The sequence below is a fragment of the Eschrichtius robustus genome, chromosome 3 (assembly GCF_028021215.1).
Source record: "Eschrichtius robustus isolate mEscRob2 chromosome 3, mEscRob2.pri, whole genome shotgun sequence".
In the NCBI taxonomy this organism is placed as follows: domain Eukaryota; kingdom Metazoa; phylum Chordata; class Mammalia; order Artiodactyla; family Eschrichtiidae; genus Eschrichtius; species Eschrichtius robustus.
The window spans coordinates 80,285,266-80,310,568 of NC_090826.1; the positions used below are offsets into that span (position 1 = coordinate 80,285,266).

The following is a 25,303-nucleotide window of genomic DNA, read 5'->3' on the forward strand; positions in this document are numbered from 1 at the left end:
TGATAAATGCGTGTTTCTGGGATGGGGCCCATAGTTTTCGTAAAAGTCTCAAAAGGGTCAGTAACCCCCCCAAAGATTGAGAACCATCACATTAGAAGTATTTGAGTCATAAGTAAATAAATATTAGAGAAACAGAGGGGCATCCTTTTCATTCTGTTCAGGCTGGCTAGAATATTTCTCTTTCTCAAAAAGCCACCAGTTCCCAGAGACGAGGCCAGGAACTGGTGGTTTCTAAGAAGGCTTGGGAGTTTATTCCATCACAGGTAACCAAGCAGGCCTTTACCATTTCATCAAGGGATATCTAAGCTTTTTCTTCCAAAGTAGGCCACATAATTAACAATTCACATGAATCAAATCTGCTTGAACTAAGAGCACAGAGGCTTTAGATCTACTTATTTTCCCTTTATATTGTCTCAGTTTTGTGATATACTTAGATTAAGGTAAGTTTTTAAAAAAATGATTTTGTATTTTAGTCATCAAAACAGCATCTACATATTCTTGAAAACTAATGCCTTTTACTCATATGAATTGATGAATCCCTTATAATAACCCAGTGGAAACCTCCTGGATACCAGGTTGGGACCATTGCTTTATACCAGTGAAACTGATATGGAAGAAGAGAATAGGCATCTGGAGTTTATAAATATAATACAGATTCTCCACTTGGATAACAAAAAACAATAAAGCTGATAAAAACTTCTTACTGCCATGAATAATCAGCAAAAATATCCTTTATGTAGCTCTACTGGTCAAGAAGATTTTGAAAACAAGGGGAAAAGTTTCAGAATTTCCAAGGGAGCATGTGGTTTTTATGTTTCTTAAAAGTGAGTAAGGGCTGTGGAAAATACCACCCTAGACTTTCTTCAACTTTTCATTTCCCTTCTTTTTGCCCTAGGACTGCCTAACACACACTTCATATTTCCTAACACTTCTGATATTTTGGTTAGTATTTAATAACATTTTAAACATAGCATCTCCTTTTCTGATGCCCATAAAAATGTATCCCCATTCATCTTATATTACTATTTCCCCAACTAATGAAACTTTTTAGATGTTAAGGAGTTCATGAGAATGCACCCCTGGTCAATGGAGGGTCATTATCTGTTAGTTATAAGCAATTAATGCTATGTTTTGAAGGATTTTCATATGAGATAAAGGCATTTTTTTAATGGACTACAAAATCTGTACTGGAGAGAGCTACCTTATTGAATATTTATGTAATGTGCCCAAATGGTCAGAATGGAACATTTTCTAAGGTCCTCTGAAATCTAATACAGCCCTAACCATTTCTTGGGTCCCTGCCCTTTCTTTTTTTTTCTTTCTTTCTTTTTAATTTTTTTTGGCCGTGCCATACAGCTTGCGGGATCTCAGTTCCCCAACCAGGGATTGAACCTGGGCCACAGGAGTGAAAGCCTAGAATCCTAACCACCAGGCCACCAGGGAACTCTCCCCTCCTTGCTCTTTCAAATTAGACTCTTCACCACAATGATCCTCACCTTGAACCCAACTTCATCTTAGGATTTTCAACTGCTTTCATCCTGTATGTGGTAGGTAATAGTGACTAAAAACAAAGATCTAGGGGTAAGACAGCCCTGATTTGAATTTCAAGTTTGCTACTATTAACTGCATAAGTTTGGACAACTTGCTTAAGTTCTCTAAAGCTCTAGTTTCCTATAAAATGCAAAGAATTATATAGTACTTACAACTGAAACGGTGGTTGTGAAGATTAAGTGTTATGCATGTCAGCTGCATAGCATAGCGCCTGACGCATAGAAGTGTTCAATACAAGTTAGTGGTTATGGTAACAATAATGATGATTTCCGGTTTCTACAGTCTCTTATTTTCACTGCCTCCCTGCCTCTAATGTCTGCAATTACCTTCCAAGACTGATGAAGGCAGGAGTAACTGAAATGTCACAGTAGGAGGACTAATCCAGTAAAGTAAAACTCACTCTATTCCCCTCCTTTTAATATAAATGGTCAGCAGTCATCCTTGGTTATCGATATATAAAGTCAAAGGATACAGCAAAGAAGCAGAAGAAAGAAAGAGACTAGTGTGAATACAAGTGTTTCTTTGGTGGCAAGAACATATTGGATGTAAGCCATAGGAAGACATGAGGAAGAACAAAAAAGCTGCGTAAACAACAACTAGAAGAAAGCAGAAGGAAGTGATCTAAAAGAGCAAGAGAAATAAAAAGATTGGAAGGAGAATTTTAGGCAAAAGAATTTTATGTAGATCTATTTAGAAAAGAGAGAATATTTTAAGATGTGAAACATGGGATTTGCTAAAGCAGGGTAGCTTGAAAGGCTACAAACGAAAAGAGCAAGGCATTTTGTAGGGTTTAAGAAGCAGTATTACATATGAGTAAGCTAATAAAATTTTCACAAGCTAGCAGTATGAAGAGGTATCTGCAAGGTTGGGCTAACCAACCAAAAATAACACAGAAATGTGCATGTTAACATTTATGTGCACAGCTATATTTATTAATCCTAAATATAGTTTAGGGGCATTAAAAGAAAAATCTATTCAGTTGCCAACACGGGCCATTATTAAGGCCTGCCCCTTCAAAAAGTTGATCTATAGACTAATGAAGACTCATTAGTTTGCTTAGTTTTCTAATTTAGTTACATATTTGAAATTTCACTGTAATTTATTTGCCTAACAAAGCATTTCCCTAAGCTAGAACTACAATCTTTTTTACCAAAGAGAGGTGTCTTACTAGAATCTACTAACAAAAATAAATTTAAAAATCAAAAATGGTATAATTTAAAAATCAGTAAGAATAATGTAGACTCAAAAGTTCCACACCTCTATTAGGTTACCTTTTTCCTCAAATCAAGCCATAAGAGCTAAATGAAAAAGAATAACTTGCTTAAAATTATATCCAACAGTTTACAAGTTGCTGAAATTTAATGTTTATTCAGACTCACTGCTGCTTACAAAAGAAAGCTATAAATATCATCTGAACTAGCACCAGTCTGGTGAGAAAAAAAAGTGTATTGTATCAAACAGACTTGCTGTGTTATCTGTTCAAACATACCTGTACCAGTCAAAAGTCCAGCACTCTTCTTTCGTGCATAAGCGCGTAAGTGGTTGGACAGGCTAACAGCACTTGTAAACGTCGTATTGCAATGCACACATGTTCTAAGCTTCACAGGCATACCTATCATTCAAAAGAAAACTATAATCCAGTTCTCACTTCAAAAAGTGAAATTTTCTTAGGTAAAAGCGTGAAAAAAAGTACCACAATAAAGATGGTTTTAAAAAACGTTCATTGAATTAGCTTAAGATAAGGAGGGGAAATTAAGTTACCTATTATTAGTTTGTAGTTAGTATTTAGAGCCAACCCATGCTCTTTGGAAAGGTAGAAGGAGGAGTGTCTTGAACCCCTGAGCTCCTCTGGATTTAATACCTATTATCACTTTCTTGCAGATTTCTGTGTTACGCAGATCATTTCCTAAACCTAAAATACAATTCTGTGATTTGAATAGCACAGTTCTGTTGAGAAGTTTCAAAGTTTACAACATTACCAATAAAAAAAAAATTAAAAAGTCTAGTTGACAAAGTGGTAATTAAAGTGTTTTACCCACAAAACCTTAAAAGGCTCAATACTAAATTAGGCTTTCTGATGAAGGCTGGGAGAAAAGGTGGTAAAACACACCACTGAACAGCTGTTAGACACAACATTTTATTCAGGGCATTTTATGTTCATTACTCTGAATGCACAATCAATAATGAAAGTTAATGATTTGAAGTATTTTGCTAAAATCTTTGTGCTAAATAAATGATCAACAAGCTAACATCTTAGTCATCACAGTAAACATGCTGAAACTATAAGAAACTCCTAACTTCTCAGACAACCCTCACGCCCCCAACATGTTTCAACTGGTTTCTTCAACATTATTGTGATAGCCACAAATATGCTTTCCCTCTCTGAAGTGTACTATATCTTGGCCAACATAGCTGACACATCTTTCTTACATTTTATCCCTCTGAAAAATGCTGAAAAGTTATCTTTGAAAGACTCTCTTCGTACAAAAGAAAGAGCCCTATTAACCAGAAGCCCATACAAGATAAATTGTTTTTCAGACCACTTAAAATACAAGGCAATCTTTCCTCAAATCAACACTGCATTACAAATATTTGGAATATCCCAGTGTCTTCCCAAAGTAAACAAACCAACATTACAGTAATCTTATTCATTATTACTCCATTGACCAGTTACTTTTACCTTAAATACATTCAACCCAGTGCTAAAATTATGAGATCATCTAAATTTATCTTCAACATTCTTAACCTCCAAAAGAAACCTATACAGACACAACATTTCTCTAGTCTAAAAGTATAAACCAGACTTAGCAATACCAAATAAAGTATGGCAACTTTTTATCTGCCACATCATTTGCCAATACATACAAAATACTCCTTTGAAAAGGAAAAACTATGGGTGCATAACCACTAAGCTAAACCATCTGTTTTGTTCTATTAGAACACTATAGTAAAACCTAAAACCCCAAACAAATATTTTATCCTCACAACAGTCCTCCAAAACCAAACTATCCCACAATACAATGAGGAATTGGAGAGGGAGAAGCTTCTTTGGGTTAATCACAACACACAACAGACACCAATCCATTCAGTTTAAAGAGTCTGTTTTGTTTTACCCAAGCAGTAGGAAAACCGACAACTAAAATCTTGAAAATAGTATCACTTTGGAGCACTGGCAAAAATATGACGGCCTTTTTAGTAACACTATGCTTCTAAACAACATCAACCTCCCATCCAAAGAACCATCCCCCGTCCGTGACAAATTTTATTTTTACAGATTAGCTTTTTGTTTTTGCTTTTGTTCTCACCTTGCATTGTGACCAAGAGATGAGGCACAGAGAATTCAGTGCCGATGAACATCAACTGATGATTTATATAGAAATAACACTATAACCAATCTCTGCTCTGCAAAAAAGCAGCTTAAATAAAAGGATTCTGAAAAAGTATTTTTGACACATATTCCACTAAGGTAAACATTAACTGTGTTTAAATTATGTAAGATAGTCATAAATGTCCTCTTACCTGAGTGCATAGTGAAGTCCATTTTTTGTGGTTGATACATCAATGGACTATCTTCATTTAGTGGAAGAACACATTTCTGAACAAATCTCTTTCTTGCAGTTTGATTATGGATCTTTTGAGGAGAAATAGAAGAATTCTTTTCTTCTCCCATCCTTTTATTTTTAAGCAGTTCTATCAGTGTAAGAGACTGATTCTTTTTTCCACTAGGCAGTTCTGGCTTTGTTTCATCATATTCATTTAAGAAACTCAGCCCTTCTTCCTCTGATGCAGACACTGATAAAGCTTCAGTCTTTAGGCCATTACGGTATGCTTCAAGAGGTATAACGTTTGGAGATAGAAAGTCATCACTTGATGCAAGTTTTTGAGCTACAAATGGTCTAGGAATAATACGACGACTGTTCAATGCCTTTAAGATTTTTTCATATTTTTCTTCATTTTGCATCATCTCATTCAGAACACAGATTGGAGATTTGTGAGCATCCCACTTGGTCTTTCCAAGTCTTTTCAGGTGGCCTCTAACATGATTTGATAATCCAATTTTAGTATCAAACCAACCACCACAGAGCTGACAAGTGTGTTCAGAAGTGGTTTCAGACTTCTCTATAGCTAAAAAAATAAATTTTTTAAGAGTAACATCAGAATTTTTAATAAATTGACCACCTTAAAACAAATTAACTCTGAAATATGAAATTATGTGATTCTAATAAAGGCCAAATTTGAGCAAAACCTTCAAATCCTTTGAATTCGAATACGGACATATTAGCCCAAATTATCTGCATGAAAACTTACCTTTTCTAACTCGCTTAACAGGTGTTCCTGTGCCAGTTCTTTTGAAATGTTGCATTTTGTCACTTGTGGCTATTTGTTCTGGTGATACAACATGACGGGCTTCATAGCTTAATCCTGCTCTGTGAAGATGTCCCCGGACATGATTTGACAACCCAACGCCTGTTTCAAATGTTGCTGGGCAGTAAGGACACGATTTCTTCTCAAGAGACAAATCAGTCCAGTGAAAAACAGAACTATGCTTTGACAATGAAGTTTCTGCATTTTCTAAATGCTGAGGATCATGAATCTCATGCAAAAAGTTATTAGTTCCAGCATCTTCATAATATTCAAAATAAAAGCCATCGTTTTGATCATAACTAAGTGTAGCATTTTCTCCAGGCTCTTGACCTTCCACCTTGCTTTTAAATAGAGGGAATAGGTTTACATGTTCTTGATTAATATCATTATAGGTTTCATCTTCTATAGTTTGTGTAGTGTAGTCACCTAGCTCAACATTGTCCCAGGAACTTTCATCTTCTGTTTCATAGCTATCTTTCTTTTCAGCAGAATTAAGTTTTTGCAGAACAACAACGGTCATTTTATGCAAGAAATCTGGATAGCTATCCAAGTCTTCTCCTCCAACAGAACTTTGTTTCTTAGATTCCTTACCTACTCTCTTTACAGCTACACGCCTGTGGTCTCTGAAGCTTTCTGGCCTTTTGGTATCAGAGTTATGAGGGTCTGAAATAAAACTATTGTTGTGAGAATTACTTGATGATGAAAACAGATGTAAAGAATTTAACGAACTAGCTTCCTCTTTTTTGAAATGCAGAGGATATGATTCACCTGATTTTTTGATCATCCTGTAGTTTTCATATTTATGTCTATATAAATAGTTGCTATTTGCCTTGGCATTAGATTTTTCTTTTGCTGCCTGATGGAAATACTTAGGTTTTTGGTCAATGCTGCTTTTAATCATAACAGTCTTGTGAGGAGAATTGTTTTGATTGCACACATTTACACCTGACTGGGCAATGCTTTTGCGAGCTTTTTGTATTCTGTGTGGCCGCTTATGGAATTTTGAAAAATTACTTGATTGTGAGGATGATCCAAATGTTCGCTTTACATCTTGTTTTAAAGCAGAGTTCTTTGGAAATGTTGTTGACTGTTGTTTAGTTAATGGTTTAGGACTATTAGTATCTATAGGTTCTTCGATTATGTCGCTTTTTCTTTTATCAAGTCCAAGAGGACTGCCAAATGAATCAATGCATGATGATGAATGCAAGTACTCCATGTGTTTTTTTAAAATACTCCTGGCTGAAGTAGTAAAAGGACACATCTTACATATATAGGTAGCTGATTTTTTGGATGATCCTATAATGGGGTCCTTCATGAAAGTCTTTTTTTGCGTTTTTCTCTGGGCTACATCAGAACTGACAATAGGGCATTTTACCACTGCTCCATGGGCAATTCCTCGATGGCATTCCAATTCATTTTCTGTCACTGCCATAAAGTTACACTCTTCACAGCAGTAGTACCTTTTATCTTTTTCATGGGTTTTAGCATGTTGCACAAATGTTTTAGGGCAATTGGTACCAAACACACACTGAGGGCATTGTAATCGTGCACTTCTTCCTTCATCCTGAAGTTCTTTCAATTCACGAATTTCCTCCATCAATTTCTGTCTTCTTTCTTGGTGAATAATCATATGCTTTAGTAGCGAGTTCCGATCTCGAAATGTCCGTCCACATTCTCTACAAGCATATGGCCTTGGGACGTTGAGATGTCGAAAGTGACTATTCCCATCTAAATGATACATCATATGCCTGTGGAGATGCTTTTTCTCCCTAAAATTCACATTGCACTTTGTACAGGGGTAGAATGATGGCTCTTCGGTGCTGAAAGTAGCAGGTGACTCGGAATCACTTTCTTCACATTTCTTTTTTAAGGTATTTGAAAGAAAAGTGCCAGTATGAACAGGTGAACTGTCTTCTCCGCACTTATCTGGGTTATAAATTAGATGTTGGAAAGTATCCACAGATTCCAAGTCTTCATCGGTTGATTCAGGTTTCACTTTTGATAATGCATATTTCTGTGAGTCTATTGCTTGCAGTTCTTCATTCTGTTCCATAAAGTCTACTTCTAGCATTTTTGATTTATTGGGTACACAGTTAGAATCATTAAAGCAATCCTCAGTATAACGAGTTATCTTGCTTACATCCATTTTTCGCTTTCTCTTTTTTTCTAGACCTACTTTTGAGTGAACTGGAGCTTTATCCACTGTGTCTTCATTCGTCATAAGAAACTGAATGAACTCTTTTTGGGGATCCCAGTTTGTATCATTTTCTGACCTAAATTCATCTGTACCTGAGGAAATTCCTGTTAATGTACTGACACAATCATCTTTTACCAATAAATCTTCACTATCCTCACCCACCTCTACTTGATTTATTAAAGTGCTATCTGACTTTATACTACTCCCTACTGAATTCTGAATGTCACAACCAATTGAAGCAGAGGTAGGTAGTTTTTTAATGGAATGGGTTGGATTCTTAGCATGTGCTACATCTGATAACAAAAATAAAACTTGGTGTTGACTTGCTTTCTGTGGTGTAGAGAGCTGAAGATCAGCTGCCACCTTCAAAGTTGAACAAGATTCTGTCGTTGGCTGATCCACAGGCTGTCCAGTGGTTAATGAAACACTGCCTTTATTCATATTGGAAGTCTTAGTTAAGGAGGAGTGTGAAACTGGTCCATTAACAGCAGCTCCTTTAGGCAAGATAAAGTTTTCACTAGAAACAGTAGGAGCACCAGCATGTATAAATAGAGTAGACTGGCCTCCACTTAAGGCGTTTTCAGATTTGTCCTTTGACAGTTCTTCAGGCAGAGTGAATGTATTGTTCTTCTGAAATGATGTTTGACAATCTTTTGGTTTATGAACTCCACTCTCTTTGTCTGAGATAAAACTGTCGTCATCTAGGAGTTCTTCTTTAGCACCAGTAATATCGGTGTTTATCTTCAAGTCATCCATATTGTTGGCAAGCCCATTTAACACATTTAGTCTAGAAAATGGAAAAAATAATTTAGATTTGCATGAAAGAAAGAATATTATTAGAACGTATGGAGAGTTAAAAGTACACATTTTTAGTAGCTTAATTCTACTTTTTATACTAAGATCCCAATAATTTTTCAAGGATGAAGAAACACTTTAAAAAACTGGAAGATTTTTAAAGGGTTGCAGAGGTTAATTCTTCCTTTGTGCTAGGCAACAACCCAAAACTGCGTATATACAAAATGTAGGGCAAAGTAACATAAACACACACAGACATACACAATATAAATGAATATGCTACAGACTGAAAAAACTCTAAAATCTCATATACAGATTGCTAATAAAAAGAAAATTATCTCACTTAAGTAGATTTATTAGGGGACACTCTACACTGGAGAATAATGTAAATTGTTGAATACTGCAGAAAAGTAAGTTTTGTCACTTAAAAGTCCATTCCCAGAGGAAGGTAACAAAATACCAGTCAGTAAAGAAGCTTACTTGAATGTACAATGTGCTATCAACATCAATGGCTAATGTATGAAACAGTATTTTTTATTTAAAATAAGACTGCTTTGCTCTCAGTGTTTCACATTCTCCTCAAATTCAACTAATTAAAAAAATGTTTTATTCACTGGGTTTCATTCATTGCTTATATAAAGTATCCTTCATTCTAAATTAGTAAAGTTAAAATTAATGAAGTGCCATGTTTCTTTAAACTTTCATAACCTGGATCCCCAAATTCTAGGCATTCCCTACAGGCAGTTATCCTATTTATGATCTGACAGTCTATTGCAATAACCTAAAAATTTTTACTCTACTCTGAAACATCATAAATATATGTTAAGTTTTTAGTTTATTTCATATAAAATGTGGACAATATTTTTCTAGGCATTTTTGATAATATATTTAATTGTTATGAGAAGACAGCAGGATATTTTAAAAGGAAAGGAGACTTCTGAAAGTTTGGAAGACATACATACCATGGCTATAATTATTGCCCCTACTATGAAGAGTTTCCTTGTACCCTGTTCTTATTTTGCTCTTAGGAATGGCCACATTATACAGGAGTTGCCTATCTTCTTGGAAGAATGTAAGCTCTTTTGAGGGCAGGGATAGTGACCTAGTCACCTTCATACCTCTAGAACCTAACAGGATGCTTGGCATAAGTGCTCAGGCAATATTTGTTGAAATAAAGGACTAATGTGGTGAATGAATAAAAACACAACTGCAAAATCAAAACAAAAATTCCTAAAGTATAAGAAGAAAAACAGTTTTCTTCCTATGAAATTCGGATATCTCATTCAAATAATGCAAATTCCATCATGGTTCTGATTTCTTAACTCAGCAGTTTTAGCAACGCCTTCAAAATATCCAATAATCCTCAAGTGTGATTTAAAGAACCCGCTATTTGGCAACCCCATGTATTTAATTATTCGAGGTACTGACATAAAATTCCGTATTTCTTTTCCTTTCATACATAGTATCAAGTACAGTTTATTCATTCTCCAAATGTTTACTGAGCCCTTTCTATGTGCCAGGCACTGCTCTAGTAGCAGGGAATCAGTAGGGAACATGACAAGTATAGTTCCTGCTCTCAGATAAAGAATAAAGTCTTCCATTTTTCTTTTACAGCATTTTAAATTTGTATAACAAGTAATATCATTTTAGAACAGCAGGAATTTATAATTGCTATTTAGAAATTAAAACATTTGCAATAAAGTTCATTATTTCTAATATCTTTTATGGTACCAAGTACATAATTTGTAAAACATTAAATCCAGTTAAAGAATAAAAGAATTGCTTCTAATTATTTTCTTCTTTTTTCACAACTTAGAGCAGCACTTATAAATATGATCTTATTCTTTCCACAAGATGTGTTCCTTAATACAACAAATATTACAAGTAAATATTATAAATATCCTTCTTTGGCATTATTATTTATGCCAACAATTATTTTTCTGCCTGTCATAGGTCTTAGAATTCTGTTTTGAGATTGGCAAATTTCCACAGAAATAAAAATAGACTTCAAATAACATCATATTCAATGATATCACTCCAAAATGGTGCTAATGCAGCACCCAGCAGGAGTCTCTACATCACATACAGAGAAGTTAAAAATGGGCAGCACATAAACATGTGTTAGGAAGGAGTGTGCAAACGTCAATGAAAAGAAAAGTAAACCTTGATGCTATACTATTACCCGTTCCTGACATTTCTTATTAAGTTAGGTAGAAAAAGTAAAATGCCCAAATAGGAACAACCTCATAAATCAGAAATGGATGACAGATTTTTTTTTAAAAACTAGCCTGAAAACATTTACTTTCTTTTCCTACTTATTATATTCACAGAGGTAGACAAATATATGCTCAATCTGAAAGCCTATATTAGCTTTTCTCAACAGGAAGCAACGTTGCTAACGAAGTGGTAAATTCAGTGTTAATGAGTGGCTTCACTGTTACCACCTCAGAGGTAAAACCTTCCATGTTCCATGTTCCACCCATCTGTTCTGGTGTTAGAGGTTCAGAGATGGAACAGACGCTTCCCATTTAAAGCAACTTCATTGGTACCCCCTGAACAGCAGGGTGACAAACTATGAGAATATCATGTCAGCTTGGAGATTGCATCCTCATTACCAGAATGGCTTTATAAGAGCCTTCCATAAGTTCAAAGTTTGAAGATATCAAAGGGTTTTGCTCAAAAACATAGAAAGAATAACAGATTTTTAAATATACAAAGCACATGTAGTAAAAAGAAAAACAGAAGATCAAATTAAATATTGTGAAAATATAAAATGAGGTCTTTAACAGTCAAAGTTTTCCTTTACATCTACATAGTGAAATACACCTTACTTGCCTCCAAATTGACTATCTCTGCTCAAAAATAGAGGAGTTATTCTTTTTCAGAAAAATTTTTTCTTATTAGCACATTAACATTAAAAATATACTGCATCAGTTTAAAAATATGCTACAAGAAATTGAATCAGTAAGCTAGTATTTTAGCAACAAGAAAAAATTCTCCTGGCTTAATTTTCAGAATATATTTCTATAAATGAAAATGTTCAAGATACATTTTTTCTTAACAGTATCCAAGACTCAGAGCTATTGCATTGAGATACAATATAGAACAATGGATCATCAAAATGTGTTGCACTGACCCAGAATTTTGACATCAAAAATTATTTCCCTACATTCAGGATGCTTATGGAGTATCCAGGCAAGAAAGCATTTGACCTATAAGCTAATTTCACACTGTCTCAAATAGTTTTTTCAACCACCTTTATATAGTTAAATATATATAACAGAGTCATAAATACTAGGTTATGTTAATATAACAAAGGAAGGGGCATATTTGAAGGTAGGCATTATTCATTAAGTTTAAAAAGGAGAAACTAATGAATTAAAATAAACAAATTAATGTTATATTGTTTGGTCTCTCTAAATTTCAATGAAATTGCTGTATCAATTAGGATCTTTTTATTAAATGTTTAGATACTATCACTGTGTCCTCCTCCATGTAATCACATAACCACAATTTTTCTCTTAACTGAATTTTAAAATGTTCTTTAAAAAAATTCACATACTTCATAAAAAGCTGCAAATGGAATTTAAATCTACATAAAACATATTTCAGGTCCTGGAAAATCATAATGAGTTCTACAGCTATAACTGCCTGTAGTTATATACTGTGAGCATTAAAAAAAAGTACAAAGGTCAGATCTGTCTTCAAGATGACAGATCATCACTTATATGCCTCAAGCTAGACTTATTGTCTCAGAAATCTCAAACATCAGTATTTTTGCAAACTATCAGCACTTGCTATAACACCCTCACCACACTACATCTTGAGGTTACTACAGAAGAAATGAGGTGATAATTGCATATTAACATAATTATTCTGTAATCCCTGTGAGCAAGCTTCCTAGGTCACTCAGTAATTCAGATTAGATACAACCTTCCTGTCACCAGATCTATGCTGTCCACTTCCTGTTCATGAATAATTCTTTTCTGATAGAAAATTAGCTTAATTTCATTCTTTTATGTACATTATTAATTGTATTTATTGCAAGTAGGTTAATATTTTGTGGGTACTTATTACATAATGCCAACCTCTGTCATGTAGTATAATTTCACGAAAAATATAGTACAATTTGCCCTCACTCTACATTAGTTCATTAATAACTATATTGCATAGCTATAAATAAATTATAATGTTGCCCACTAGCTGAGTTACAGTTAGGATCTGTCAGATTTTCACAAACCCCATGTTCATTTAAATTATCCTTGAAAACACATGACAACTTCAGTGAGTCATATTTTGAGATTGGGTCAAGAAGAGAAAACCATTCACAACTGTCATTCTAATTGCAAAAAAAATCTTAATTAACTGAAATATTACATCTAAAATTACTTCAGTATTTAAGCATATATATACTATACACAATGTACAAATATATATACCTGTCTCACCTAGCATACAATGCAAGACAGAGTATACCATATATAACGATACCATCCAGGTAGTATCCTGAGCTGTATGTCACATTGACAGGAAACTCTAAAAAAAATACTGAACATTCGTAAGGGTACCCAGCATATAACATGAAGAATGAAGAGAAAACCTGGCAAGTTTAATCCAACAATTAGCCAATGCAATTAACAATTTTTAAATGTTTGAAGGTTTGGCATACAGAAGAAAAAACATATAATCAATATGTCTGAATCATAAAGATGTGGATTTTATCTCAAGATTAAGAAAAACTAGAAACAGGAACCATTCAGCATTTCAATGGGTTGTCTTACACAAGAGTGAACTGAACGGCTCAGCAGGTTGGACTATTTGTCAGAACACTGTAGAAGGAAATACAGCACTGGAGATTGGATAAGATGATTTGTAAGGTCCTTTCTCATATGTACTAGGTATGTTTAATGTTTGGTTATTACACTATTAACATTATTTGAAATAATGAGCTAAAAACAGAAGTTAAATTTATACTATTGAACTTTAAAAATATTCTCTAAATTCAAAATTACCTGAAATAATCCTTTAGTTGTAATATTTGATAAGCTGATTCTTGAACAATGAAATATGGCACTAAATGACTAACACACTGAGGTCACAGAGCTATATGCATCTCGAAAACTCTATGTACAGAGGTTTTTTCTATTGGCAACACCAAAAATAAAAAATATCGGGAACATAATGTTTTCTTGCCAGCAGCATGTAGCACTGCCATGACAAACTAATGATCTAATTGTACCACCTACCACCAAATTACATTGAACTTGTTTAATAGTTTTGTTCCTGATGCCATGTATTATCCTCATTATTTAATAGAAAGATGTTACAAACAGTAAGGTACTAGCTCATAAATAACGTAATAACACAAAGTGATTCTTGTTGAAAAATACACTAAATACTACACATAGTTTGACACATCTCAAGAAGCTGCTATATGGTAAACTGAAGCAGGTAATGCAAGGAGGATAAAAGGGGCCCACAAAGGCATAACTTTAACAACCTGGCAAAATCATGTAATAATGAGAAGCAACAGTAGTAGAAAAACAAATGGACATTTATTAATAAAAGGTTAATTTCCTAATGAAGAACTTTGCAATTGGAGGAGGCAAGGTAATAAACTGCAGCTGCAACCAAAGGAGAGTGCTAAGTCATATTCAGCACGGAATGACTGACTGTTATGTTGTTTATGCTTTCATATAGTCAGAACAAGATAAGTGACCATCTCAGTTTTGACAGGGTAAATGACACACATATGCACATAGCTCCAACAAGAACAATTCATGTTTTTTTAAAAATTAAAATGAGTGATAACTTCCTTCATATGACTTTCAAACCAATCAAACTTTTGATCACAATTTTATAATTAACATGAGTCAAAAATGTGTCAATTCCACACTACAGAGGTACTGTGTCAACTCTGCCCTCCACCAAAAGAGTATTAAACTGCCATAAATTATTATTTTACTTTGGGTCTTTGTGTTCTTCAGTTTATGATGAGTTTGCTGTTTCTGCTTAATTCTGAGATATTTATTAACCCACCACATCCAATAAGTGCAAAAGAAGTGCAAGTGTTAGAAGTCCTAGGAAGACAAAACATATAATTATATTAGAAGTGAAAACAGAGATAATAATACCCAAAGTGGTAAGATAAATATTATATATGCATATGGAATGAACTGCTTCAGAGAAGAAATAATTCTTACGGGCAAAGAGAAATTCACCATTAAAACATTACTGTGCCTATACCCTTGACAATAATCAGCAAGAAACAAGGAATACAAGAAAGGAAATTTTTGAGTAGAGAATCAGTATCAATGTCAGATGTCTTTTTGCCTAGTGGTTATTCAGGGAAGGCTAGGAATTTGTTCAAGAACTCAAAAATTTACAATGTTCTAAGTGCTGCTGATGTAACTTCTGCCCCAGACATATGCAATTCCATAGGATCAAGGTCCACTAGAATAAGCACATCAAAGTTAGTGACATGACTGCAAATGCAAACCATTGTGGCTTTGAAAGAATTCCTTACAACAGTTGAAGAGATAATTTGTGCCTTAATATACAGCCTGGAACATAAGAAATGTTATGCTGGTTTCTTTCTACACTCAAACAATTTTGATAACTCTTTCAAATTCAGAGCTTCACATATTCAACTGTATGTATTTAAAAAAAAAAACTTTTGTAGATCTTAACGGTTATGGTAAAATTCTCATTATAAAAGTTCCATTAATTCATTTGCCAATCATATATTAATTAATCATATTTAGGAAACACAAAATTGTTTATGGTCTAATGGGAAGTAAACAAGAACATTCTCACATCTGGAGAATAAATTATTTCCCTAAATTACAATTTTATTTTATTGAAAGGGGGGTTCAGATCACATACAAAAAATTCTGTAATTCTGTAATTAACCTTTCATCTATATTATACATTTAAACTCTATTAAGTAAATTCAAATTTATATATGTTTAGATGGGAAAGTGGGACACTTTCATTGAGAACTAGAAAAACAAAAAAACCCAGAAGTTTTATTTTTATAAAATAATATATTTATTAAACATGAATTCTCTTACTGATATTACCATTTACTCAACTTTTCTTCTTTCCTTTCTCTAAAATCAGCCTACAAAATTCCAATTATCTTCTGAGAAAAATATTCCAAGGTAATCACTACTCTATAATTACCTTCATTTAGGATGGTAAAAAATTCGAATATAAGAAATTTGCTTTCCTTAAAACAAAGTATGCACCTCTCTCATATCACTGCCCTTAAAAAATAAGAAAGAATATATTTTTGTAAAGGCAAATCACAAACCAGCCACTGCTTTTTTTCTGATTTTACATTTGACCTAACAAGTTTTTACTTACTGCATGTTCAATTCTGGAGTTTTAATTAAAAAACCAGAAGCATTTATTTATTGTGAATTTAAGTAATTACAAAATTTCACCAAAATGTTACAGAAAACACTACATTATATTTAGAAAATGCAAGTACTTATTGATAATCAAATGTAGAGTTCCCTGGTGGTTTAGTGGTTCGGATTCCGTGCTCTCACTGCCCTGGCCTGGGTTCAATCCCTGGTGGGGGAACTGAGATCCTACAAGCCGCGGGGAGTGGCCAAAAAAAGAATTTTCTTCAGGTTTACTCATATGGAGAGAGACTGAGGTCATGGTCAAGAATAGCAATTTTGAACCATGAGAGACAGAATGTATGGTTTCCATATTACCAAGTACATAAAACCAAAATGTTGTCAATAGCACATTACCGTTTTATAAAAGGTGACTGAAGCATATTTAAAATTGAGATATTTCATGGAAATTTTTAATTATTCATAACGCTAACTATCCAAATGGTATTGTTGGTAGTTTTTTTTTTTTTTAAACTGTACTGCTATATGAGGAAGACTATATAGGACACATAAGTATAAAAAACTGCTATGAATAAAAAGCAATATATTATTTCCCCAGTGAGTAATACGAATTATACAGTCTACAGTTCAGAGGAAGTAGAAGGTCCTATAAAATACCATGGCTAAGAAAAGCCTCACAGAAAAGAGAGGGTTTTAGATAAATTTTATAGTGCAGTGCCAAGACAATCACTCTTTGGAGGCAGACCTGCCTGGGTTTGAGAAACAGCTCCACAACGTCTAGCTTATTAGGACAAAGTTACTCCACTTTCCTTCAACTTCAAGTTGCTTCATCAATAAAATAAGAGTGGAACCTTCTTATAGGATTGTAAGGATTAAATAAGACAATGTACATAAAACATGTAGCAAAGGGCCTGTTATTTAGTAATTACTCATTAAGTGTTCATTCCCCATGACCCTTGCCATTAACTTGCTTCATGTACAGAATGATGACACTGAATTTGTGCACTGCTCCTAATGATAATGGAGATCCTCCTTTACAAGCAGAAATGTATTCTGGGAGGAGATACCTGAGAACTTACACCACTCCCAGGGTATAAAAAACAGGATAAATGAGCAGAAGCTAAAGAGCCATAGGAAGAAGCATATCTTAAGAGTTGCTGGTGCTAGAACAATACCACTCTTGTGGGGATAAGGCAGGGCTTTACTATTCAATAAGCAATAAAGAGGGGAATTACAGTGCATGACCCAGTGCTCTAAGGAAAAAAGACGTGAAGTGGCCACTCAGGATTTAAGAGTTTCTAAGAGTTCCTGACCCCTTTCAGAATATCAAGGACAAGAATTTATCTTTCTCTCTCGTAAAATGCCAATGAAATGAAAGTAGAAGGACTAGAAGAGAGAGACATATGTAGACAAATAAAGCCATAAATTTGAACAGTTATAGACAAGGGCTCTGGAAAGAAAGGAGACCACAATCTCAAATAAAACAAGTAAACAAAAGAACTAAAAACAGGTTTTATACAAAAGAATAGGAATCAGAATAGCATCAGACTTTTCACCGTCAAGACATCAATGGAGCAATAATTTCAAAGTTTGGAGTTAAAATTACTTTGACTATATTGATATAATCCTATTCAAAGACAAATTACACTACATTCAGGTTGAGGGCACACAATGTGCAAGTTTACCACTTACCTATCACTTCAGAAAAATTTTCCCAGAAGGTTGTGTGTGTGAAGGGATCTGAAATTCGCGTGCTAAGTGTATTTTACAACAACAAGGTTATGAATACTTATTAATAGTGATTGAAATATAAATTTAAATGTCTGTTAAAATTAGAAGGTTAACCACTAGAAGAATAAAAAGAGAAAGTAAATATACTTAATATCCTCAGATTCTATAAACTATTGTGTTTTAAATAAAGAAGTACAGTAGCCAGAGGCTGACAACTTTGAAATAAAAAACCCAAAAAACAAAAACAACTCTCAACAGGTGAGGTGAAGAACAGAGTGAATAAAGCTGATGAAATGAGGTATTCTTCCAATAGAAAGATTTTTTTACAAGGGAGTAGGAAGAGCATTAAAAAAAATAACAGAAAAGAGACACAAAGTCTAGACCCACAAATTATAATGAGTAGAAATTATAGAAGAAACCAGGGAAACGGGGAAGAGGACACAATAGAAAAAAATTTCAGAACTCAAGAAGCACAGAAATCTTCAGAATAATAGCATTCAATGGGTGCTCAGCAGGATGAAGAAAAAGACATGTCACTTGAGAAGTCCTGGGGGAAATCTTAGAACTCTAAGAATAAAAGGATGAATTCTACTCATTTCCAGAAAAAACAAAAACAAAAACAAAACCAAGACTATCTACAAAGGAACAAGGATACACAATTCATCATCAGTAGTGTCATCAGGCTTTTGAGGGAACATTTTTAAAAATCAAATTTACTGGAAAAAATTACATAAGTAGAACATATTTGTTGCAATCTCCTCTACCTTTCCCACTCTATCCCACTTCAATTACCAATATAATAGTCTGGTGTAGCCTACTACTCCTTTTGCTTATTCATACAAACATATATACATATGTATTTGTTTTGTGTTTACCTTCACAGAAATGGTATTATATTATACACATGCTACAATAAATATCCTTGTATAGACAGCCCTATAGTCATGTTTTTATTCTGATAATGTAGATCCTTTAAAGTTGCACGTGAATTTTTTTAGTTTAATATACATTTTCAAATCATTTCCCCAAATCTCTATCAATATGCATGTCTACCTCCAATGTATAACAATGTCTGTTTCCCCATATTCTTACAATTTTTGCCAGTATCATGGTGAAAGATGTGAAAATACTTTTTAACCTAGAATTCTATAACTAGCTAAACTAGCATTCAAGTATAACAACAAAATATAGACATCATTGGACAAACAAGGATTCCAAATGTTTATCACCTACAGATGAGAGAATTACTCAAGGAGATATTCAGGCATAGATAGAAAAGAATACGTGAAGAAGAATCAATAAACATTAGTGAGCAATTAAACTAGTAAAACATGCAACTAAATCTAGTAACTGTTGACAATTGTTCAAAAAGGATGCCTATAAAATGAGAAGCAAGTATTCTTTTTTGTTCAGGATAATCATGCTGGATCAGAGTGACTTGTCAGACTTGTCACAGTGACTTGACTTTTCTCTTCATGAGTCTGGCTAATGGTTTATCAATTTTGCTTATCTATGGTCCAGAAGTGGACCATAGATGGACTCCTGGCCTGCACTTGAGTGCCCTGCCAGTTAATAATATGGGAAATAAGATCCCCAAAAGATTTCAACATGGGAGTTTTGACTACTGGAAAATCATCAAAAGAAAATATTTTAAAAATGTATTAAAATGTTAAGGATAACCAACTAAAATAGTGAAATAAGATATATAATTTCAAATCTATAGAATTAAAAAATGGAAAAAAATTGATCCAATATAAAAAGTAACAACAATGGAACAAAGCAAAGAGAAAATAAAAATAAGAAAGCAGAAAAAAGTCCAAACATATCAGTATTGAGAATAAATTTATTCAGAATAAATGTGAAAAGTTCATATATTAAGAAAAAGGCATTCATATTTTGTTTTTAACATCTTTATTGGAGTATAATTGCTTTACAATGGTGTGTTAGTTTCTGCTTTATAACAAAGTGAATCAGTTATACATATACATATGTTCCCATATCTCTTCCCTCTTGCGTCTCCCTCCCTCCTACCCTCCCTATCCCACCCTTCTAGGTGGTCACAAAGCACCAAGCTGATCTCCCTGTGCTATGCGGCTGCTTCCCACTAGCTATCTATTTTACATTTGGTAGTGTATATATGTCCTTGCCACTCTCTCACCCTGTCACATCTTACCCCTCCCCCTCCCCACATCCTCAAGTCCATTCTCTAGTAGGTCTGTGTCTTTATTCCCGTCTTGCCACTAGGTTCTTCAGGACCTTTTTTTTTTTTTTTTCCCTTAGATTCCATATATATGTGTTAGCAAACAGTATTTGCTTTTCTCTTTCTGACTTACTTCACTCTGTATGACAGACTCTAACTCCATTCACCTCACTACAAATACCTCCATTTCGTTTCTTTTTATGGCTGAGTAATATTCCATTGTATATATGTGCCACATCTTCTTTATCCATTCATCTGATGATGGACACTTAGGTTGCTTCCATGTCCTGGTTATTGTCAATAGAGCTTCAATTAACATTTTGGTACATGACTCTTTTTGAACTATGGTTTTCTCAGGGTATATGCCCAGTAGTGGGACTGCTGGGTCATATGCTAGTTCTATTTTTAGTTTTTTAAGGAACCTCCATACTGTTCTCCATAGTGGCTGTATCAATTTACATTCCCACCAACAGTGCAAGAGGGTTCCCTTTTCTCCACACCCTCTCCAGCATTTATTGTTTATAGATTTTTTGATGATGGCCATTCTGACCGGTGTGAGATGATATCACATTGTAGTTTTGATTTGCATTTCTCTAATGATTAATGATGTTGAGCATTCTTTCATGTGTCTGTTGGCAATCTGTATATCTTCTTTGGAGAAATGTCTATTTAGGTCTTCTGCCCATTTTTGGATTGGGTTGTTTGTTTTTTTGTTATTGAGCTGCATGAGCTACTTGTAAATCTTGGAGATTAATCCTTTGTCAGTTGCTTCATTTGCAAATATTTTCTCCCATTCTGAGTGTTGGCTTTTGGTCTTGGTTATGGTTTCCTTTGCTGTGCAAAAGCTTTTAAGTTTCATTAGGTCCCATTTGTTTGTGTTTTTATTTCCATTTCTCTAGGAGTTGGGTCAAAAAGGATCTTGCTGTGATTTATGTCATAGAGTGTTCTGCCTATGTTTTCCTCTAAGAGTTTGGTAGTGTCTGGCCTTACATTTAGGTCTTTAACCCATTTTGAGTTTATTTTTGTGTATGGTGTTAGGGAGTGTTCTAATTTCATACTTTTACATGTCCCTGTCCAGTTTTCCCAGCACCACTTATTGAAGAGACTGTCTTTTCTACATTGTATATCTTTGCCTCCTTTGTCATAGATCAGTTGACCATAGGTGCGTGGGTTTATCTCTTGGCTTTCTATCTTGTTCCATTGATCTATGTTTCTGTTTTTGTGCCAGTACCATATTGTCTTGATTACTGTAGTTTTGTAGTATAGTCTGAAGTCAGGGAGTCTGATTCCTCCAGCTCCGTTTTATCCCCTCAAGACTGCTTTGGCTATTCGGGGTCTTTTGTGTCTCCAAACAAATTTTAAGATGATTTGTTCTAGTTCCGTAAAAAATGCCATTGGTAATTTGATAGGGATTGCATTGAATCTGTAGATTGCTTTGGGTAGTATAGACATTTTCACAATATTGATTCTTCCAATCCAAGAGCATGGCATATCTCTCCATCTGTTGGTATCATCTTTAATTTCTTTCATCAGTGTCTTATAATTTTCTGCATACAGGTCTTTTGTCTCCTTAGGTAGGATTGTTCCTAGATATTTTATTCTTTTGTTGCAATGGTAAATGGGAGTGTTTTCTTAATTTCACTTTCAGATTTTTCATCATTAGTGTATAGGAATGCAAGAGATTTCTGGGCATTAATTTTGTATCCTGCTACTTTACCAAATTCATTGATTAGTTCTAGTAGTTTTCTGGTAGCATCTTTAGGATTCTCTATGTATACTATCATGTCATCTGCAAACAGTGACAGCTTTACTTTTTCTTTTCTGATTTGGATTCCTTTTATTTCTTTTTCTTCTCTGATTGCTGTGGCTAACACTTCCAAAACCATGCTGAATAATAGTGGTGAGAGTGGGCAACCTTGTCTTGTTCCTGATCTTAGTGGAAATGGTTTCAGCTTTTCACCACTGAGGACAATGTTGGCTGTGGGTTTGTCATATATGGCCTTTATTATGTTGAGGAAAGTTCCCTCTATGCCTACTTTCTGCAGGGCTTTTATCATAAATGGGTGTTGAATTTTGTCAAAAGCTTTCTCTGCATCTATTGAGATGATCATATGGTTTTTCTCCTTCAATTTGTTAATATGGTGTATCACGTTGATTGATTTGCGTATATTGAAGAATCCTTGCATTCCTGGGATAAACCCCACTTGATCATGGTGTATGATCCTTTTAATGTGCTGTTGGATTCTGTTTGCTAGTATTTTGTTGAGGATTTTTGCATCTATGTTCATCAGTGATATTGGCCTGTAGTTTTCTTTCTTTGTGACATCTTTGTCTGGTTTTGGTATCAGAGTGATGGTGGCCTCGTAGAATGAATTGGGGAGTGTTCCTCCCTCTGCAATATTTTGGAAGAGTTTGAGAAGGATAGGTGTTAGCTCTTCTCTAAATGTTTGATAGAATTCGCCTGTGAAGCCATCTGGACCTGGGCTTTTGTTTGTTGGAAGATTTTTAATCACAGTTTCAATTTCCGTGCTTGTGACTGGTCTGTTCATATTTTCTATTTCTTCCTGGTTCAGTCTCGGGAGGTTGTGCATTTCTAACAATTTGTCCATTTCTTCCAGGTGGTCCATTTTATTGGCATAGAGTTACTTGTAGTAATCTCTCATGATCGTTTGGATTTCTGCAGTGTCAGTTGTTACTTCTCCTTTTTCATTTCTAATTCTATTGATTTGAGTCTTCTCCCTTTTTCTCTTGATGACTCTGGCTAATGGTTTATCAATTTTGCTTATCTTCTCAAAGAACCAGCTTTTAGTTTTATTGATCTTTGCTATCATTTCCTTCATTTCTTTTTCATTTATTTCCGATCTGATCTTTATGATTTCTTTCCTTCTGCTAGCTTTGGGGTTTTTTTGGTTCTTCTTTCTCTAATTGCTTTAGGTCCAAGGTTAGGTTGTTTATTCAAGATTTTCCCTGTTTCTTGATGTAGGCTTGTATTGCTATAAACTTCCCTCTTAGAACTGCTTTTGCTGCATCCCATAGGTTTTGGGTCGTCGTGTCTCCATTGTCATTTGTTTCCAGGTATTTTTTGATTTCCCCTTTGATTTCTTCAGTGATCACTTCGTTATTAAGTAGTGAATTGTGTAGCCTCCATGTGTTTGTATTTTTTACAGATCTTCTCCTGTAACTGATATCTAGTCTCATAGCGTTGTGGTCGGAAAAGATACTTGATATGATTTCAGTTTTCTTAAATTTACCAAGGCTTGATTTGTGACCCAAGATATGATCTCTCCTGGAGAATCTTCCATGAGCACTTGAGAAGAATGTGTATTCTGTTGTTTTTGGGTGGAATGTCCTATAAATATCAATTAAGCCCATCTTGTTTAATGTATCATTTAAAGCTTGTGTTTCCTTATTTATTTTCATTTTGGATGATCTGTCCATTGGTGAAAGTGGGGTGTTAAAGTCCCCTACTATGATTGTGTTGCTGTCGATTTCCCCTTTTATGGCTGTTAGTATTTGCCTTATGTATTGAGGTGCTCCTATGTTGGGTGCATAAATATTTACAATTGGTATATCTACTTCTTGGATTGATCCCTTGATCATTATGTAGTGTCCTTCTTTGTCTCTTGTAATAGTCTTTATTTTAAAGTCTATTTTGTCTGATACGAGATTTGCTACTCCAGCTTTCTTCTGATTTCCATTTGCATGGAATATCTTTTTCCATCCCCTCACTTTCAGTCTGTATGTGTCCCTAGGTCTGAAGTGGGTCTCTTGTAGACAACATATATACGGGTCTTGTTTTTGTATCCCTTCAGCCAGTCTGTGTCTTTTGGTGGGAGCATTTAATCCATTTACATTCAAGGTAATTATCGATATGTATGTTCCTATTCCCATTTTCTTAAATGTTTTGGGTTTGTTATTGTAGGTGTTTTCCTTCTCTTGTGTTTCTTGCCTAGAGAAGTTCCTTTAGCATTTGTTGTAAAGCTGGTTTGGTGGTGCTGAACTCTCTCAGCTTTTGCTTGTCTGTAAAGGTTTTAATTTCTCCATCAAATCTGAATGAGATCCTTGCTGGGTAGAGTAATCTTGGTTGTAGGTTTTTCTCCTTCATCACTTTAAGTATATCCTGCCACTCCCTTCTGGCCTGCAGAGTTTCTGCTGAAAGATCAGCTGTTAACCTTATGGGGATTCCCTTGTGTGTTATTTGTTGTTTTTCCCTTGCTGCTTTTAATATGTTTTCTTTATATTTAATTTTTGATAGTTTGATTAATATGTGTCTTGGCGTGTTTCTCCTTGGATTTATCCTGTATGGGACTCTCTGTGCTTCCAGGACTTGATTAACTATTTCCTTTCCCATATTAGGGAAGTTTTCAACTATAATCTCTTCAAATATTTTCTCAGTCCCTTTCTTTTTCTCTTCTTCTCCTGGGACCCCTATAATTCGAATGTTGGTGTGTTTAATGTTGTCCCAGAGGTCTCTGAGACTGTCCTCGGTTCTTTTCATTCTGTTTTCTTTATTCTGCTCTGCAGTAGTTATTTCCACTATTTTATCTTCCAGGTCACTTACCCGTTCTTCTGCCTCAGTTATTCTGCTATTGATCCCTTCTAGAGTATTTTTAATTTATTGTTTTTTTGATCGTTGCTTGGTTCCTCTTTAGTTCTTCTACGTCCTTGTTAAATGTTTCTTGCATTTTGTCTATTCTATTTCCAAGATTTTGGATCATCTTTACTATCATTATTCTGAATTCTTTTTCAGGTAGACTGCCTATTTTCTCTTCATTTGTTAGGTCTGGTGTGTTTTGACCCTGCTCCTTCATCTGCTGTGTGTTTTTCTGTCTTCTCATTTTGCTTATCTTACTGTGTTTGGGGTCTCCTTTTCACAGGCTGCAGGTTCGTAGTTCCCGTTGTTCTTGGTATCTGTCCCCAGTGGCTAAGGTTGGTTCAGTGGGTTGTGTAGGCTTCCTGGTGGAGGGGACTAGTGCCTGTGTTCTGGTGGATGAGGCTGGATCTTGTCTTTCTGGTGGGCACGTCCACGTCTGGTGGTGTGTTTTGGGGTGTCTGTGGCCTTATTATGAATTTAGGCAGCATCTCTGCTAATGG

At 34.6% G+C, this 25,303-nt stretch overlaps 1 protein-coding gene across 13 annotated transcripts in view; it reads right to left on the reverse strand.

Annotated features, from left to right (window-relative positions):
* Nucleotides 1-25,303, reverse strand: part of ZNF644 (zinc finger protein 644) — a 127,765-nt gene that overhangs the window by 13,879 nt on the left and 88,583 nt on the right. For 12 of the 13 annotated variants that reach the window (XM_068540268.1, XM_068540270.1, XM_068540269.1 and 9 more), the window contains 2 exons: nt 5,860-8,900; nt 5,071-5,676 (listed from right to left, as the gene is read on the reverse strand). In XM_068540268.1, coding sequence (XP_068396369.1) covers nt 5,071-5,676; nt 5,860-8,900 — 3,647 coding nt within the window. Of the gene's footprint in view, nt 1-3,040; nt 3,164-5,070; nt 5,677-5,859; nt 8,901-25,303 lie in introns of all 13 variants that reach the window. The other variant, XM_068540280.1, reaches the window with a different exon arrangement.